Source organism: Zerene cesonia, chromosome 18 (genome assembly GCF_012273895.1).
Source record: "Zerene cesonia ecotype Mississippi chromosome 18, Zerene_cesonia_1.1, whole genome shotgun sequence".
NCBI classification, from domain to species: domain Eukaryota; kingdom Metazoa; phylum Arthropoda; class Insecta; order Lepidoptera; family Pieridae; genus Zerene; species Zerene cesonia.
Window position 1 is genome coordinate 3810893 of NC_052119.1, and position 21317 is coordinate 3832209.

Below are 21317 nucleotides of genomic sequence, written 5' to 3' on the forward strand. Positions count from 1 at the left end.
CAAATAAGGTCCAGAGTTTAAAATTAATCCAAATGACAATGAAAACAACAAGTATCACGCCAGTCGATTGAAAAACCCACGGTATTATCAAGCAATAAAACAAAAAAAAACACAGTTCAATTGAGAACCTCCCTTATTTTTGAGAACGTCGGTTAGTGGAAGTAAAAGGTAGCAATTAATTACCAAACTAAAATGCTAATAACACCTACCAACAGTGTAGTGTAGTGAAAAATTCGTATCAACGATAGCTTTATTCAAAGATTGACGTGAAGGGCGTTTGTAGCCAAGCGCTTGGGCATAAATCTTATAATAATAATTGCACCTGTTTGAAAAGATACTGGCCATATCCGCCACCCGTTTCCCAACGCTCAAGCGACAGTGGACTATATACGCGTTTGTGAAATATGAGACAGATCAAAGTTTATGACTAGCAGTAAATAATGAAATATTGAATGATATTTCACTTAACGCGTGGCTGCTTGAGGCTGTCTTATAAGTTTAGATGAGAATTGGGCAATATTGCTCAGATTTAATCCTGGTTTGTTGAAATTTATAGGTTTTTATTGATTTACTTTTTGTGTTTTTATTTTTTAATGATTGAACTACAGTTTAATGGTATTATTTATGAACAGTTGATTTATTGCAGTGTCAAATGTAGTGTGAAACAAACTAAAACTTTATCCGTACCAAATAGATTTTTAAAATTTTCTTACTTAATTCAATGGGAATATGGGAATGGTAAAATTATTTTTGTGGGTAATGCAATAACAAAGAAAAACACGATAACTAGTAAAAATTATTTAGATAATTGCATATTATGTGCTAACAAGTACACTCCACGATCTCGATGTAACACCACTTCTGCAAGTCATAATAAGAGGGCGATAAACTTTTCTCGATAAAAATAATTATAAGCACAACACTATAAATGGTATGACGTTCGCTCCGATATGGTGAAGTATGCGGTGTCACTAAACTTCCGGATAAAGGGGATAGCCGACTATTACTATTTAGAAATATTATAAAGAACTAGCTGGACCTCGCGGTTTCACCCGCGTAAGTCCGTATCCCGTAGAAATATCAGGATAAAATTTGCCCATATGTTATTCCAGTTTTTCAGCTAGATATGTACCAAATTTCATTGCAATCGGTTCAGTTGCTTTTGTGTGAAAGAGCAACAAACACACACACATCCTTACAAACTTTCGCATTTATAATATTAGTAGGATTATTGTTTTAATCATTTTAACGGGAAGTCTTTCTATACTAACTACATACCATACGCTTTCCAGTTAACAAAAATATCTGCGTCTGCGTCGTTATTGGGGAGGTCGGTTAAAAATATTACATATCTAATATAGAGATAATCAAGTATTATCTATTTGACTCCACTTCACCGTTTGCAAGTTGGTCAATAATTTAAAACAACGACTGGAATAAATAATGGTACAAATAATTAATGAGACAATTAAAATATTATATACATTATGCTGTGTTCAAATAAATATAACATTTATATTCCTTTGCATGACAAGCCCGGTGAAATGCCACCATTACAGTTCCTTTTTTGAAAAAGGAAAATGAGAGGCGCGTGCGCATCCGTTAACACAACTGTATCGCGTGCGAAAGAGATATATAGCATGATTTTACACCTCTATTGTATATAATTTTATTTTTTCAAAGATATAAATCAAAACATAATAACTACATTGTTGTTTGTACAGTGTTTTTTTTTTATTAACACGCTTTTTTATTTGCTTATATATTTATTTGTAGACTCTTTGAGAGATCTCGTAGACTATATTAACTTGTAGACTCTATTTTGACCCATACTAAACGGAAAAGTTTAATTTAAACTTTGTAAACTAATCAAGTGATGTTGTTGACCCATATTAAACGTATAGATTTAATATAAACATTGTACACTTATGAAGTATATCCTACTAATATTATAAATGCGAAATTTTTTTAAGGATGTGTGTGTGTTTGATGCTCTTTCACGCAAAAACTACTTGAACCAATTGCAATGAAATTTGGTACGTAAATAGCTGGACAACTGAAATAACATATAGGCTACTTTTTATCCCGATATTCCTACGGGACGTATCCCGTCCGTATATCCAGTCCGTAGACTTACGCGGGTGAAACCGCGGGGCGCAGCTAGTATGGGTATAATATGGGTATTGTGTCGTATTATATTCCATCCATGTTATATCTGATTACTTACTTCAAGGAATGTGTTTAACTCACCCGAGAAATTAAATATCAAGCTTACAATTTCTCATAAAGTTGAAAATTCCTCAGGCGCTTAACGATTATGATTCATTAAAACTAATTTAAAACGTCATTAAAATTTTCTCAACAAACGTAACTGAGGTCATAATTTTACGAAAACAACATACAACGTTATTTATTGTGTTGATTAAGTCATTTGCAAAAATTTATGATTTCTTAAATGACGGTGTAATTATGTCTGAAAATATGTTTTATGACAGGTGTTTCCGGAAAACTGAAAATTTACGCCAATTAACTTTTATTGTGTGGCATTGTTTCTATATAATACAAAACTTTCATTAACACGCTCTTCTGTACAGTGGCGTAGTGTGGCATTTGCCGCCAGGGTGCTACTCAAAATATGCCGCCCCTTGTTAGGGTTCTCTATCCAAATGTGGAACAGGATACTCTAGTACTAAAAGTTCGCTGTCTGTCCTTATGTTTGCCCGTCTGTTTTACAATTTCAATGAATAGACTAAATATTTTAATAATTTTCTAACCGACAAAAAAAAAAGATGGGGCATTGATAACAATGCGACTATATTTTTTGTGTTTGTAACGTCATAACTTTTTACTGTGTGAACCGATTTTTATAATTCTTTTTTATTTGAAAGTTGGTGCCTTCCTTTCGGTCCACTTTAAAATTGGTCTCGTTTTGAAATTTGGAATGCAGTAGAGATTTTTTTTTCAATAATTATAAAATTAATTGTAAAAAAGTGATTGTTTGCTCCACACAACCGAGTAATTCCATCGCCCGTTCTCCCTTACCAATTCGACATCGTATTTTAGACATCGCCGTTCAAATAATATCCAATCATTATTGATAGCCCGGAGCTACCGAAGCTTCACCCTCAACCCTGCACAATCTCCAGTGAATAGAAACCTGTTGCAATTACGTGTGCGGTTAATAGAAAATAAAGGCAACGTAATCAATATCGCTTTTGGTAGGACCTCGCTCAAAGGCTGTGTGGTTGAATGCCAAATTGGGTTACTGAAACAAGCTGCTGTTTGATGGAAAATGTAACGTTCTCGTAACAATGTTGACAGGCCGGGACTGGTTATGTTCAGGATTCATTCACACTCCAGTATGCACACTCGGAATAGGGTCGAATTATGTTGTCTTATTTCTGTTTATGATTGACTTCGTAATGCGTACTGGAGTAGATTCGTTGTTCTGTTTTATGTGGTAAAGTGTAATGAAAAGAGAATTTGTGAATTTTAAACAATTATTTGTTATTGTGGTAGAATATATTCTAGTAGAACTTATCGGTCATTTCAGAATATATGTTCAATTTACGTTTGTTCAATCGATTTTCTCTATACTAATAGTATAAAGCTGAAGATTTTAATTATTTATTTGTACGTTTGTATGCTTGTTTGTTTGATCCCGCTTTACCCTTGGAATTTACTGGACCGATTTAAAAAAAAATGTGTCCACCGTCAGCTATCTTTTAAACTTAATATTGTAACTTTTTTGACGTACTGTCTTCTGGAACATGACTATTTCATTAATGGTTACTGGTTATCCATGGCCATGGCATGAAGTTAAATGCATGTTACACGTCATTAAAAACCTAGTTTACAACGTTTCATCCGTACTACTTTTTAGTGTAGTGTATATTAAAATATTATTTTTCCGTGCAGTGGCCAGCCGGAAAAATTCGAATGAGTTCCCTCTTTGGGTATTTTCATATAGTAACGAAGGATCTTTAAGAAAGTTTCATATTACATACCTTTAGTATGGTTAAGGTAAGCAACATGCTTACAATATCCCCTCGAGCTAATGGGCTGATCGCTTCCGATCATAATCACCTGATGATTTGCCTCTTTCTAGGTTGCGTCCTCATAAAAAATCTACATTGTTATAGAGTTTCGCCTGCGACAATACACCATAAAGCAATACATTATAAAACGTCAATCATTGTGTAGTTGCATGGCGATATCACGGCTCACTACGTGACTGTAATGATGAAATGTATGCAAAAAATTCATTAGTCACACTTTGAAGGACAGCGCTGTGTCGAGCTATGCGGTATGTATTGTCTTGTTTCGTGGAAGTCTAGACTAATAGATTTTTATGGAGGTAATAAGCTTGTAACAGAGTATTACCAAACGTAAATTTCACTAAAAGATTCTCTTTTAGGGAAAAGGTGAATAACGAAAAAGTAAAGTTAGGTAACAATTAGGTAATATAACAACTAGCTGTGACCCGCGGTTGAAACCGCGTAAGTCCGTATCCCGTAGGAATATCGGTATAAAAAGTGCCTATGAGTTATTTCAGTTGTCCAGCTATCTACGAAGCAAAATAGTATTACTATTCACCAATAGATGTCAGGACAAAAAAAAAACACGAATAAAACACGAATATGACATTTTCTAAAAAAGATTCCTAGCTAGATCGATTTATCGCCCCCGAAACCCCCTATATACTAAATTTCATGAAAATCGTTGGAGCCGATTCCGAGATTTCAATTATATATATATATATATATATATATATATATATATATATATATATACAAGAATTGCTCGTTTAAAGGCATAAGATTAATATAACACTAACAAGTGTTAATAACACATTTTTTTAGTAGTGTGCAGTTGATGGATTAACGGTTAAAAGAAAGTGTTTTAGGTAAAGAACAAAATAAATTATACAAAGTGTTTATCTTTACTTAAATCGTAAATGCGAAAGTGTTTGTTTGTCCTTCTATAACATCGAAACGGAGCGATAATATGATATCATTTTTGTGTCTGGAGATAGAGAAGAGGCTAGACGCCACTCACTCACCTAAGCTATCGCAGTGAAATATATTATGTATTTCTATCCGGGAATTAGCCTTAACGACGCGCGCGAAGCCACGGGCGGAAAGCTAGCACTAAATACATCTAAACTTCTATAAGAATAAAACCGTGCATTTTTAATTTACCACCACCATCACAAGTAATTTATTATTCGCAATGTTCTTAAGGAACTTGAATAAAATATTACAAATTATATTATAAACATATCAAATGACTGTGTAACATTTGCCTGTCATAAGTGTGTTGGCGTGTTGCACACGGAACTTTTATATTTAACAATTTATAATATAAGCCTTACGGCATTGGGTTTAAGGATTATATTAGTTTCTATTTTAATGGACCCTTTTTGCTTTGCCTTTTATGGTGACGATAAAAACGGGGTTAGGCGTAAATCTTAAAATGTTTCTGTTGCAATTTTTTAGATATAAAATATTTAATTAATATAGATTATATTCGATCGTATTGTTATGTCACATGACCAGGTGGACTCGTCTAGTCAAGTTAATTAGACGAACAAGAAAAAGGAAAGTCATATTTATACCTTTTTCCATAAAATTATGTCGAGAAGAAATAACTTATGGTATATTAGCGTATTGGCGTCCTCTGTTTGTATGAAGTACATATATAAAATATGTTAAATAATGTTTTATATATGTAATAATATATTGGGCTACCGAAACCACTTCGGTAACACCGAAATTTTGTTATGTGTTATTTAATAATTACTGCAAAATTTTACAGTTTTTAGGTAAAATTGTACATATATGTTTGTTATTATTATGAATATAGAAAGGAATATAGAAGGTTACTTAAAAGTTTAAATATTGTCCTTTTCCTTATCCTTTCTCTCCTCTCCTTTATTTCCCTCGTCCATCCTTACTTCATAATTTTTGAAGTCGGCAATCTGTTTGTAGAGGCGTGAAGTCTGCAAACGATCATTGGCCTTTGCAAATATTCGTGGGCGGTGGTAGCGCTTACCAGCAGGCGACTTTGCCGACGATGGACTGATATTAAAAAAACACAGATAAAACATTACAGATAAAACTCATTATTTCGATTGATTGTAAAGAAAGAAGAAGGAAATAAATTTGTTGTTTTTAAAAATAAACTAAAACAAACCATTAATAATAAAAAATAATTAATTTACAATTATTTTAATCTATAAACAATTTCCAAAAGTCAGAATACTGTAAGGGGAATATAAATTAATTAAACACATTAATGTAATAATATTACTGAATAAGCTATAAAAGTATAAGCTAAGTTATAAAACTCCCTTGAAACGAGCTGTGATACGAAAAAACAATAGAATTTTATTAAAAAATAATTATATATTACTTGCAAAACATTTTAAAGTGATTATTAGTGCTGATCATGACGAGTCATCACTTCAAACGATCAAAGTACAGATAAATAACTCTTTCCGTTTAATTCGATAATAATGCGTCTGGGTAGTGTTTGTCAATCACCGGTGTTAATAGATGATATTATGAATAGATGAGACGGTTTAATGGTTGATTACTGAGCTACCGCTAGCAGCATCACTATCATCCTGTTAAAAGAGATCCGTAGGAAAATAAAAATACTAGAAAATACGCTTTAATGATAGAATGAAATGAATTGTTTCACTTGGGTATATTGAGAAATAATAGGGTTAGGTACATAGGAAAACTCTTGAAATAATTATATTGTCGCCGACAAAAATTAAGTTTAAAGCAGTCAGTTACATACAAACACACAGGAGCAGCTGTTAAAGGCGTGTTATAAACCTGAAGTTGTTCAGTCACCTTAAACTTTTTTTTTTTTTTTATTTCATAGCGGGCAACTGAGCTGGTGGTTCGCCTGATGGTAAACGATCACCACCGCCCATGAACATTCGCAAAGGTAGTGCCTCTGTGAATGTGCTGCCCGCTTATAGTGGGTAAGGGAAAGGGAACGGATTCATGACAGGAAAGAAGGAATGGACTGGGACGGGTGAGGAAAAGGAAATAGACCTAGGAAATAGGAATATAAACTTTGTTATAATTAATGTAGCAATGAAATTGGGTAGATTTTATATATTAAATTAATATGATAGTATTTTGAAATCTATATGTGAATCATTTTAAATGTTCTTGATAGAATTCTTAAAAAAAGATAATCATATGATATTTTGGATTTTTTAATCGAAATAATATTTTTTGACCTTTTCATTACTTCAATTTCCTGTTATTACTTAAGCTTTTGATACGTTGATCAATCAATGGCTTACACATATTCTTATAATACCGAATACGTTGTAATTAACAGGATTAAGTGCGTATATTTTAAGTCTATTTGTCGGAGTATTATTGACTTAATGTACCTCATCATATTAATAACATACACAGACCAGTAATTATATCGTCTCTAACTCGATAACTTTAAAAGCGGAAGTGAACTCGACTTAACTGTGAGTGATAGTTAAATATCGTGGCTGAAATAAAAAGTAGTAACTACACAAAAACACTGTTCGTACTAGCTATGAGTAATCTCCTCTACTAATATAATAAAGTTTGCAGGAATCTATGGATGTTTGTTACTCTTTCACGCAGAAACCTCTATTGGGAAATGGGATCTGTATGAAGTTTGGTACAGAGATAGATTATCGTTTGTATTAACACATAGGATATATTTTAGCCAAGTACCACGCGAGTGAAGCCGTAGTTTCTCATAGCTGTTTATAAAAAAGGATGCATATGACGTCTTTGCAATGCGACGAAAATTATTTCTTATCTTTTAAGCATCTTTAGTAGGTATATATCATTCTTACTAATATTATAAATGTAAAAGTATGTTTGTTTCTTTTTTCCTTTTTTCGTGGTATAAGGGAGTGATTTTAAGGAATGATTTTTGTGACTGTAGATAGGTAAAAAGTTCAACAGTGACATAGGCTACTCTTTCCCGCGGAGAAACATTAACCTTCAGAATTTCCGTTGGATACACGAGCGGGCTGCAAGCAGAAAGCTAGTATATAATACAGGTGACGTATGTATGTAGTATGTTAATTTATCATAGATATACGCTGATTTTCTAGTGTCTGAATGCCATAAAAACTCAATATTATTTTCATAAACTGCACTCAAAGTTCTAACTCACAAGTAAGCTATCTTACTGCCTATGCATTTAGTAGAATATACCCATATTGAATAAGGATTTATTTCTGAATTAAATATACAATAAATCCACAAACTTAAATCGGTACTCAAAGAACTTAATTTGCATAAAATGTACCTTACTTTTCACGACTACGCAAAAGAATTTTACACAATCGAAAAAATATTGAACATCGCTAATGTTCGAGACATGGTAGGAATACTTTTTTATTGCGTCGGGTAAATGTTTGACCACTTGTTTTCGTGTTAAGGAATTTTAAAACGCTGTTAATGTTTTTGACACTAACATTGTTCTAGGTTTTGTGTGCGAATTCTCTGTATGTTGCTCTGATGTTTAGCAGAGATTTTGTTAACGAGTATTGTTTGAATAATGAAGTATTCGCGTACAAAATGTTTATAGAATTCTACTGATTTTTGTGGGCATAACAACCTTAGTTCTGTTGGTGGAATGACAGTATTCTCAAAATTACTAACGTCAATCCTTCTAAACGAATAAAAGGCCTATTGTCCGCTGCGAACGGACAAAAACGCTAGAGATTTTATGTGATTGTGATTTAATACCTTTGCGGACTATGCTACTTTAGTATACTTACATGACATAGTTATAAAGGTGATTTTTAATCGTAAATCGTAATGTATCGACATTTTTTTTTATTACCGTTGAGTTTAAAAGCAATAATAATAGATATTTAATTTTACCCTTATCATAATTACTTAAACAGAAACTGTTTGTTACAAAATAGATATGTTATTTGTGTTTATTTGAATGAAATTAATTGAAAACTTATATAGCTAATAGCCACAATTAATACTCACTGTTAAATTCTCTCTGTTAAACTTGTCTTTAATTTGTTCTAAAGACGTTTATTTCCCAATCCCATATACAAATTTCAGCATAATCGCAATTGTCTTCTAATGTAGAAACACAGCTAATTACATATGTTAAATAACGCCAAAATGGAAAACTGCGCTTCATTTTCATAATACATTGAAGTTATTACTGAACCAGATTTGTTAGTTTTTGTGCGTATCGTATTTAATTAATTGGTTTACATTCGTGAATTAGTTAAAGAGATACGCTCGATTACCAACTGTGACGTGCCATTAGTTAGGTTGGTAATATGTCAAAGATTATGTTAGGACGCGGATGTGATAGTTTTTTAAATTTTTGCACCTCATCTAACACGTCTTATATGCCATCTCTTTTTTTAATTGTCCGTTATGTTTGGTTATATTTAATCTAAACTGTCTGTTTTAAATAACACAGTTTCATAGTTGTAAATGTGACTGGATACCTATATTGTTTTATTAAAATGTTTTAATCGATGTGTCTCATATCTACATAAATAATCGAAAGAATATGAATGAAGAAATCTATTAGGAAAAGTAATCAGAGCATTTTGCAAAAATAATATTAAAAGTAGGTATTTACCATTACATAACCTTTTGTACATTGTTTGTTGACGACATGCTCAAGAAAGAAATAGAAAATTGAAATGAATTGAGATGTAATGCAATAAAAAATTACCTTTAAGCCTGCTTTGAAAAGTGCTGCAAGAAATAGGAGAATACTTTTCTATTTAATGAAAAAAAAATGAGAAATTAAATCACGTTGTTCTCATTTCTGTGCAATACTTATTATTGTATCTTCATAAGAGGAACAAAAAATGAAAAACATTACCGTGGCATGTATAATCTGTGCCGGGCAGCGGGGCGCAGAGTGTAAGTTTTAGCAAAAAGACAGTTAGGCAGTCGAGCGCATCGGGTATTGTCAGTAATTCGATGGATTCATTCACGCGTTTCCTACGTTTGTCCCTATTATTCAATAAGAGGACTTGATATTCCACGCATGACATATTAACATCTCTGCAAACATGCTCTTTGCATTTAAAGAACTTATTCTGTTGCAGCAATACATCGCACGCATTAAGTCACGTAAAGCCGGGAACAGCTGTACAGTAAATACTATTCCCATATAATACCTATGTATTGTCAAGATAATATAATACGTTTCTCATATTAAAATGAATGCGACATTATTGCTTGTAACAATATGCATATATTACATAAAAGAAATGAAATTTATTTGCATCTGCATATTTTATGTAAACGAATAGTCATATTAATTATAATGGCATGCAATATTAAAACCGAGGAATTATATTTTTTAATTAAAACTGTGAATTTAACTTGCGTCTAATAAAAACACCGTAAAATGGACGTGCACATGAATTGGAAGTAGCGACAGTGGATTTTTTATAAGATAAATAACCCTATAACAAAATAAATCTCATTATCAGGTCGTATCGTATTTCTGTTTTTACGGGCACTAACTCGAAATTCATTAAAATCAATTTACATTAGTCACCAAATGCGTGGGGCATAACGATGCGTTTCTTGCGCTGGAAAAAGTAACTCGTGCTCCCCAAAACGATCTGCCCCAATCTCACGCTGCGAAGTGTTTTATGGCTGCCATGAGCTGAATACGACCCAGTAGCTCCGGTCATCAACACTTAAATCTCGAATTGATTAAACAATCACGAAATACATCTCTCGTCACCCCCACTGCGACGGTCAGGGCGGTCGTTTTTCGCCGTTTCGCATAAATCCGGGCCGATTTATTTCGCCGACTATCTTTTATTTGACCGACAATTAATTTAAGATATCCGTCGCGACGAAATCATTCGTCCGTGACAGATCCTATACCAATTATATTTTTTCGCTGACGTATAGCAGAGTTGGTTTGCGATCGCGGTAGATAAGAGTTCCACTAATTTCGTCGTGGTTAAAGTTTGTTTTTGAGTGAGTTTCGATATCGCAACGACATAAAGTGGCAAGGATTGTTTACAAAAAGCGAATCGATAGGTTTTTGTGGCGCTTCGATGGGGACCACACAAGTTGGGACATCTATTAGTTCTCAGACAACAATATTGGACAGGGACATTAGTTAGACCAACCTATTGCACATACATTCATACACCCGTCTAATTTATGTAGACATTTGTGACAGTTCGTAGCTGCATTAGCTTTATTGTGCCTGAATGGACATAATATTTCAATATATTATTAAAACACTTGTGACCTACAAGTTGGACATCGACTTAATTGTAACTTTATTTTAATATATATGTTATTAATGACCTATTCCTTTTAAAGCGTCTGCTCAACTAAACTCTAAAAATATATTTTAATAAATTGCTTTATTTATAATTTGCCGTAGAAGAAAATGTACTGTGTGAACTAGTTATTCATTACTAATTTGTACCTTTCATTAATTTAATCATATGTTATAAATGAAACGAAAATAATTTACGAGTATATACAGAGTAAAGCAATACTTTTTTTAACCCAAGTAGGTATAAAAGGATTTCGAATAGTTTCTTAATTCAAATTTAAATGAGCTTTAAGCGTTTATTTAAAATATATGCGATATTAATTTGAAACGTAAAATTCATATCCATACGAGATAAATGTATTTTGAAATATAAATTTTCATTTGACTTTAATAATAAATGAGAAAATATGAATCGATGGATGAATCTCGTTGCTTCACGTTAATTGGTTACATTTTTAAAAAATATATCTAGATTTTGATGATAACAGATATGTTATCTGATAAGATATAGTTGTGAATGAATAATATGTGTATTTCCTCAAGTTTAACCAAATTATGAAGTGTGAGTGTCGAGCACGCTTCGGCACGAATTGGTACAACTCACACCGGGGGGGTTACTACACCCCCCACAAAAGATCAATGTGAATAAGTAGCTTGCTCGTTGCAGGTGGGGGGAGCCGGAGGCCCAACGCGGACAATATATTTGCAGCGCCCTACCTCTGCATATATTCATGGGTGGTGGTGATGGCTATTACATGAAAAAAAAACAAAGTTCATACAGTTTTCTAACAAAATTGTCATATATTTCTCATACGCACGAAGCTCAGAGTTCAAAACAAATATTTATGATACTTTGATACAAAAAGTGAAATAAATTAATGTCAATGAGTAATATTATAAAAGAGAGCAATAAAAGTTCCCTACATCAAAAACTTATCGCAATATCTACGGGCATTTGCAACAACTACCATTAAATTTCATCCTATAGTTTTTTAAGACAGCGTCAGTCGTTTAGCGACAAACCAAGTCATATTTCATAACTTTTTGCAAAAATTTATTCACAAAAACCGTTTAGGATAATAGCACTTATTGCTTAGTGATAAGGGATATATCTTCTGCGCAATTTAATATATACCTTTGTTCGTCCTAATAAGATTCCGGAGTGATCAATCATTTGTCACAGTTCAACGATAATCATGATTTGTGTGTCTGTTTGTGTGTAAAAACATTGTCAGATGAATGAAAGGAAAATTTCGATGCGTATACTTTGGGCTGCATTAATAAAATGACCGTCTGTTACTCAATGTTCGGTAGATCTAAAGAGAAAACAGAGGTCACGTCTAATTCTTAATGGAATGGAAATAAGGTATTATAGTGAGTCCGGTAAACACAATTCATCTGAAAGGCATATCCCTAACGGAAAATCTTGCTTTAATATCAAATTTGAGGATTCATTGTATACATTTACATTAAAACCTAAATTATAAAAAAACACTGACGTTAAACGAAGTAGGCTCACGATTTTTTATTGGTTTCACGACGATGTTCATTTATACGAGTGTATAATATTAAAAATGCATATTATAAATAAATACAATATTGCAATCAATACAACATGTGTGCACACAAGCTCTGCGCAAGGCTTCTTGCTTTCAACGTAATTTACCTTCAATGATGTTTTCATTAAAGTAATGGCCGGCGCAACCTACTCCGATGCATTGGTGTCTTCTGTATTAAGGCGTCACAGACCCAAAATGAATCATAACAGATGTCAGAAAATTGATTTATATCGGGCACACGATTTTTTCTCACTCCAGCCCTGATCAGCTTTATACAGGCGGGATAAATCATCCGCCTCATTAAGATATTGTTCGGAGAGCTTATGTTATAATCGTGTAAAAATAGAGGAGATTCAAGAACAATAGATAGTTTTTACACTTTCCGAGAACATCCTTTTGATGTGATTTAATGTGACGATATTTACCCAACGGATGCGCTTAATGAGTTTAATTGTCTTGTATTTATTTATTTAATTATAAGTGAGGAGGTTATTTGATTGATTTATATTTATTGATGGGGTAGAAGCTAAAGCTCAAATGCTTGTCACTGGCACAATTAGTAAGCAGCAAGCTAGAAGACCGCCTCCTTGGTACAGTGGTAAACGCGTGAGCGTAGAACCGAGGGGTCCTGGGTTCGATCCCCGGTGGGGACAATAAAAAAAAAAATGTCTCGGTCTGGCAGGACACAGAAGACTGATCACCTACTTGTCCCAAAAGAAAATAGATCAGTGAAACAGATGTATATCATCTGCCCCATACCCCAGTAGGGGACACGGGACTTCACTAAGCTAGAAGTCAGAAGATTTTTCAGGGTTGCCGTACGCAGAACATGTTATTGCTTTTCTTATATTCTGTGGGGTACCGACTGAGATAAATGTAACCCTATGTGTTGGAATTCTAAGTGGACCATACACAATCTAGATTCCAGTATAAAGTCTTAAGATATTCATGCTTACAGCTATTGCAAATTCTTTAACTTTACCATCTCGTAGCTGTCAAGTGGTATGACTTATTTTGTTTTAGTATTACCATGTATAAATTGATACAAAAAGGAAAACTAAAAAATGCATATACTTCATAATATTTTCTTTTCAATAGCCATACCATTAGATTTTAGTTACCGTTTACCTTTTACTTTTATGTACATACAGAATTTTTACATCATGTTGTATTTAAAAATTTAGTAAAATATGTAAATATGTTCCCGGTTCGTAAATTGCAGTATAACACCACCGCTGTTCGGACGCATTTCGACGATTTTGTTTCGAAACCGACTCTCGTCAAAAGTGCACTTGATTCAGAAATGGGATTTAAAAAGAACCTTGCAACAAGTGCATACAACTTTGCTCCGATTTCCGGAATCAGTTAAAAATTCCTTGTTTACCATCCATTGCGGTATAGCTGCAGAATGGGAGTGCTTTTGTTCGAACAAACACGGCAATGTCTAGTGTTCCGATGCTGAAGACTTAATATTTGAGCTATTCATAATTTATAGGTAGGGAAGCTCTCCGCAGGACACAAAAGCTTCTATTGAAATAACAAGAGCATTCAGGTAGGGCGACCACAAAATATAATTTTAATGTTTTTGCTATTTTTTTTTTGTGCATCCTACTCTATTGAAAATCTTTTAGTTTCATTTGTTTTAAATTATGTTATTTTTGCTTCGACTTAATAATATCCCAACACACAAACAGTAACAGTGATTAATTTAAATCAGATATAATACTTAGTTCAGACTACACTCCTAATTAATATATTTTCCTTAGGCTGTTGAACCTATAAATAATGTTTGATCGCAAACAGACCAAACAATAGATTTGCGATAATGTTTTATAAGAATCATAGCAAATAAATGTTGTAGTCCTCCTACATATTAAAATATACACCACGTAGGGTCAGAGGGCGGATCGGTAGCTGAGATGATTCGATATGATATCGCGCGGAGCAAAGGTGCTGCATTGTCTCATATACAGGGCTGAACCCCGCTGGCTCGCCCATTTTTACATAAACATGTGTTTCTATTGTCCTTGTAAATAAACGAACGACTACAACAGCCGCAGATAACGCGAGAAATGCGGCTGGTATGCGAGATAGTGGCGCACCATCTAATTACGATCGATTTTACTGGTCAGTAAGATGTAAGGATTGCTGCATTTTCTATTGTTATGTGATTTTATCGGTTCACTTACATTGATAGACTTATGTTATTGAATTACAAGCCTCCAGCACGTTCTGTTTAATTAGTCGTAAAAGAAATTTGTGTTTAATAATAACAATAGAACTTATTGCACTGAAATAGCACAGAAGATGTAAAAACGTTTAAGGCATGTAAACTCAATTTTTGCTACTGACCTACTTTATAAGCCCTAGTAGGTACCTAAAAGATAAATTGATAATGCATTCACAAAATCGAAAAAGAAAAATAATCGAGTTCTAATAATTGTGTACAATTTGGTCACTATATCCGATTAAAACCTTTTTCCGTGAAGATTATATTTCTACACAATGTCAATGGTTCTGAATAAACTATAATGAAAGCGTACCTATTGTCCAAACAGAAATATTCGCCACAAAAATCATATCGGGTGAATCGGAAATTCGAAAAGGCATGCGTTCCATCAAAAATAAATTATTTATCGGATCGAATCGATTCACGTATTAAATCGATTTTGATCATCAATCATAACCCTCATGCCGGGGCGACGTTATCAAACCGAATCGCTGAAGAATCGAGTCCAATAGCTTTAAATTTCTTGCCCTTTCCGACAACAATTAGCTATTGTTTATTGTATTGCGACGAAATGTGGTGAATTAGTTGCGTGGCATTGCAAAAAAGCGGATTTTATTCGATTCCCGAATCGATTTATTTAGAGTTGAGTAAATAAATACATGTTTACCGTAATGTAACGAGCAGTAACAATTGATGGTCGTCTTTATAGAACCGCCCGTTTTTACATTTCTGCAAGACTACGTGCGTTTATTTGATGCCTCTTCGCTTTGTTACGAGCTTGCGAACCACAAAACCGTATCCAGTTCACTATTATTCTGAATTTTTATTGCTAATTACGATGAGCAAGATTTTCCTCGTTTAAATGCACTGAGCTTGCATGTATAATAAAATTTTTAATAAGGAAACTTTAATTGAATTTTTCATTACTATTTACGTATTAAATATTTTAATAAAAATGGTTACATTAATTGATTAATTGTAATTTTTTTTTTTTCAAACTGAATGAAAATATGACGATAAAAATTATCTGCAGTAGTATGCTCAGAACCTTATGAAAAGAAACTTTTAAATAATGTGACTGAATTTACAACATTTATTTTCTTATAACCGGCAATAGAATAACAATGGCATAATTACAATTGACATAAATGTATTAATATCGTAACTGAATAACTCATTTTAAAAAAAGTGTCGCGTCGGGTACTTGACAGATTTTTATGAAATTTTGTCGAGTAGATGACCCTGGATCGACATCTATTTTTCATAAAATGATAACAGTAAGGCAAAACAACGTTTCCCGGTTCGGTTAGTAACAGCAATTCATATATAGATATCATCTCTCGTATAATAACAGTGATCAATACAAAGCTTACAAATATATAGATGGGTACAAACATGTACGCAATAAGACAGCGAATTTCACGGCACTATGTGCGAAAAACAAATTTCTAGCACATCAACCCTTTTCAATAGCCAGAGGGTTATAAATAAACTAATATATATTCTGCCTGTCACATTAAGCAGTATAATAAACCGAAAAATATTCCCACTGTGGCCGCCGACACAAACGATGCGAGCCCCGTTTGACGCGAGATTCTGCTTACCAATTTTCTATACAAATGCAGGTGATCGTTACAGAAAAACATTTTTTTGTAATTAAAACATAGAAAGGACAATGAGATTGATAAGCAATATGCTTTAAACAAACAGATATAAAAAAACGCATTCGAAGGGGCATTATTATTATAAACCTGATTTATAACATTTACTGTATTTGGACAGTAATTGGTATGTAAAGTACCATTTCTTACCATATATAAGCGGTATATTACAATCATTTATTGGTATAAGTGCGTTTCATACTAGATAATAAAAGTCAGGAAGTTAATAAATCATAGCATGCTGTTATATTATCAAATAATAACTTAATAATCCTATCCTACTAATCCTACTAATCTACTAATATTATAAATGCGAAATTTTGTAAGGATGTGTGTGTGTGTTTGTTGCTCTTTCACGCAAAAACCAATAAACCGATTGCAATTAAATTTGGTACGGAGACAGTTGGACAACTGGAATAACATATAGGCAACTTTTTATCCCGATATTCCCACGGGATACGGACTTACGCGGGTGAAACCGTGGGACACAGCTAGTTTAATATGAAAGGGAGACTACGGCACGTTTGTGCATTTAAATAATATTTATTCTCTTTCTAATATAAAGCTCAGACAGCTATGCGGCTTTTGATTCACAATTTTTTGTATACGCGCCACTTAATACGTTGTTTTTAATGTGAAAGTATACGCGAGATCGGGAGATAAAACTAGTTTATAATATTACTATTATAAAATAGCATGAAAACATTACCAACGTTTTTAATAACATTTACAGCAACGTGCTACAAATATATATAACAATGTGATAATAACGTATTATACCGCGTTTTTGATACAAAACTGTATTTTTGTTATGAGTATTAAATGTACCGTTATATCTTCATACAACAACAATAGCTCATACAATACTAAAAATGTATAATGCATGTTTCTTTTTACATATACTATTCAAAATTGCCAGACTGCTGCTTGTTTGAATTGCATTATGATTTCAGTTTTTGTGCTGGTACACGTTCGGAGGCGCCGGTCGCTATGACAACGGCCTATATTTAATGACGATATTAATAACTCATTTTTTACCGGACCTTCCACCAAACACATAAATATGTCATTATTGACACGAATCAATTAGAGCTTGAACTTTCGACAGTATCAAAAAGTACCATTCAATTCGGTTTCTTATGATATAGCCAAAGTTCTTAAGGAGGTTTTTATCAAATTTAATAAGTACCTTATACGTATTATGGTATTATGGTATACCTTATCAGTATTTTGTTATTTTCCCACTATCTGAAAAGATAGCGGTGGTCAGTTCAAGACGCATGAGGATTTTTTATTTGTGAATAGAAAGTACGTGAAAAAGTTCTAGAATGTTCTGTATTAGAATTCCGTTATTTATTTTATTAAAGCACTACTTTTTTATGCACTTTGTTATAGTAGATTTTTATTGGCCAAGTGCAAATATTCGCTAATCAAGAAATTTATAATAATATTTAACTAAACATCAAATTTACAATAATATTTAACTAAATAATCTAAATAAAGTTAATCATAAATCTCCGGACCTATTTCTATGTTTTATCTGGTTCTTAATTCAAAATGAATATGTAGATCATTCTTAAAAGACATACATAGAAATATGAACTTATTTAAATATTACTTGCAGTTAATAATTTGAATGAAGCAAAAGCTCGTAAAGCACGCAAATGGAGGCTCATCGCAAATAACCGCCTGACATAAGTATTTGGATATTATCTGAAAACGAATAACGTTTTCGTTTGCATTTAAATCAAATTAAGATTACGCAAGGGCTCATGACAAATTTACTGTTCTTCAACGAACCTCCCATAATTACGATGAAACATGGCGGATGCTATCGGCTGATAAGAGATCCACCGTCCCCCTTAATAGCCACAAGCCAAACAGTTAATTTGTAATGTCTCCACATAACTCATGCCAGGGCGTTATTTTTCGCACATATCGGAACATCTTCTGGTTTAACAAGTGTGATTAATTCGCGGCAACATGCTTTGGCGTCACCGACAATTTCGGTTTACCGTTTCGCAGTTTTTCATCATCGTTTTGAGGTATTTTCATCGATAGAGTTAATGTATTTTATGGTAATTCGTATGCATAACTATAATGTTTCGTTATTTTTCAGTTTTGTTTCAATCTAGTATCATTTCTTTTAAAGCGATATATAGGTTTTTCATTGCTTCTGGTAATATATTATGAATGCGTTTTTTTATTGATTAATGGATATAATATAGCAATGTATTTCATGACCTCAGTAACATTTCGATAATATATGTTTAAAGGATTCAAATTAATCATAGAAAAATATTGTTTACTTATACTCATTCGAAAGTGTTATAATTAAGTTCATTAAAAAATATGATGTCATATTTACTGAGAGAATTAATAAATCATAGATTGTCATTGTTGATCATACCGCTTTTTATATATTTCTTATTTAATTATTATTAGCAGATGCAGATTAGTAAAATGTTCTTACTTGTAAATCTTATTTGTAATAATAATATAGACAATTGTTTTCACACTAGCCTCGCCATCACTTCAAGTTTTAATTCGATACAATTTACATACACAAGAATCGATTAAGTTAACAACTAAATCCTAACCTCTTCGTCAACGTCAACAATAATTAAGCCGACAACTCGGTACCGTGTATAATCGATTGTGGGCACAACAATCCATTATAATCGGAGAATCGATCATCGCGAATCGCTCGCAAGCTACCTGTCACGGGCTGGCCGGACTTGCACCTTCATTATGCGGGAGCGGGGAACAAATCAAGCGGGCAGACATACGGACAGACGAGCGACCGATACAATAACGTATTTACAAGCCGCACGTAACGAACAGATATGCGCATTGTCATGTAGATCGAGTCGAAAGTTTTTTGTGTTACGCAAAATTTTTGTTCGCCCCGACGTTTACTTAATTGTATCGATTCATTGAGTTTTTGCCGATATAATTGATCGGTGAGAAATCGTCTGGGAATAACCACTTCTTCCATATTCCGCATAATGTGAGGACAAAAACTGCAATTAATGTACAACATAGTTGAATTTTTAGATGAGCTGTTATTTATCCCGAATTAGCCTGTTAATAGTATAGTTGTTTATTTTTAATGACAAACCGATTATGTTTTATACAATAGAAAACTATATTACAATACTCTTAAATGTACTTTTCAATAACTCCATTATATTTGTATATATTGTTATCATGTAACCATATTTTGTTCTAATTATAAAATTACTGCAGTATGTATAAAAAAAGTTTATGTACTTACAAATAATTTGTGATTTCTTCACATTTACGACAGAATTCGTATACCTCGTTAATGGAATATAAGTTTTCCTATTAACTGACACTTAGATCAAGTAGATATTATGAATCAGGGTAGTGTGTGTGTAGAATGCTACTCATTACAACACCGATGAGATTGGTCATACATTAAGATCTATTTCACAAAACCTAATCGGGCAAGGGTGTCACAAAAATATGAAATGTCACAAACACGATCATTTATCGTCGTCAAATGCGTCGTGACGCGCAATCACAGTTGACAGTTCTAAAGTGTCTACTGAGCCCCGGCGACCACCATTAAAGTATCGCAAACATCATTACCACTCATTATATCCAATTCATCTAGCCAACCCACGATTCCGATTCCTTAATTTTTTTCTCAGTCACGACGACACCTCAGCTATCTTAATGACGCTCTATTTTGAACTAAATCGTGTCTGAGAAACGTATGGAATTCGACGTGTGGCGGCCTCCTGTCTTGTTCGCTTTATTTGAATATAAAACGTCTCATATCTCAAAAGTAACACGCTATTATGGGCAACCTTTGCCGGCCATTAAAGCTCGAAATGCTGTAGCCTGAAATGAATGTATTACCATTTAAATTTCTACCCGCTTCATAATAATCTTAAAAGATTTTCGACTGATACGTTTGGCATCGCTTTTATAGCGACACTTAAAGGTTTCAATTTTAATTTTGCACAAAAAGCACTTATGCCTTTTGATATTCGTGCGGCTATGGGTGTAGATCGTGGTGAGGGTGAAGAGAGGTGAGTTCCATATAGGGGAGTCGCGTGGCAACGTCTCGGAGTCATCACACATGTTTAATTGCACACGAAAAACTTATTGGACCGGTAGAGGAATTCAGCTCCGTACGACCACCGTTTAAGAGTTCTGGATACGTATAAATATGGATAGGGGCCAAAATTGTTTAGATTTTTCGGTTTTTAACGCGTAAACGTATCGGCCGTGGGTGTCCCGGAATTCTGGAAAACACAAATGGCTAATGGGATATTGGAGTTGTTTAGAACTCTATTAAACTTGAAGTGGACGTTTCTTCGTGATACAGATGTTTTGTCTAAATAAGGCGTTCTGCAGCTAACGGTGAGGTGATTGGAATAATGGCGATGCGTCCCACAGAGTTCACTTGTTAATTATTTTATATTAACTGATCCGCGTTCCTGGGCCAAAGGGAGGTCGTTTTGAATATTAATAGCTTTCAATTACAAATTCTTCTATATTTTTGCTTTT

The 21317-nt window shown here is 33.4% G+C and overlaps 2 protein-coding genes across 5 annotated transcripts in view; one reads left to right on the forward strand and one right to left on the reverse strand.

Annotated features, from left to right (window-relative positions):
* LOC119834062 (serum response factor homolog) overlaps positions 1-21317 on the forward strand; it is a 170290-nt gene that overhangs the window by 127975 nt on the left and 20998 nt on the right. The gene's annotated exons all lie outside the window — the stretch shown is intronic.
* The window catches only part of LOC119834063, a 115851-nt gene that overhangs the window by 58272 nt on the left and 36262 nt on the right, over positions 1-21317 (reverse strand). The window contains exon 1 of one of the 3 annotated variants that reach the window (XM_038358343.1): positions 20391-20491. The exons of the other annotated variants lie outside the window; for them this stretch is intronic. Coding sequence (XP_038214271.1) covers positions 20391-20397 — 7 coding nt within the window. The 5' untranslated portion in view covers positions 20398-20491. Of the gene's footprint in view, positions 1-20390; positions 20492-21317 lie in introns of those variants that run through there. 3 annotated transcript variants of the gene reach the window in all.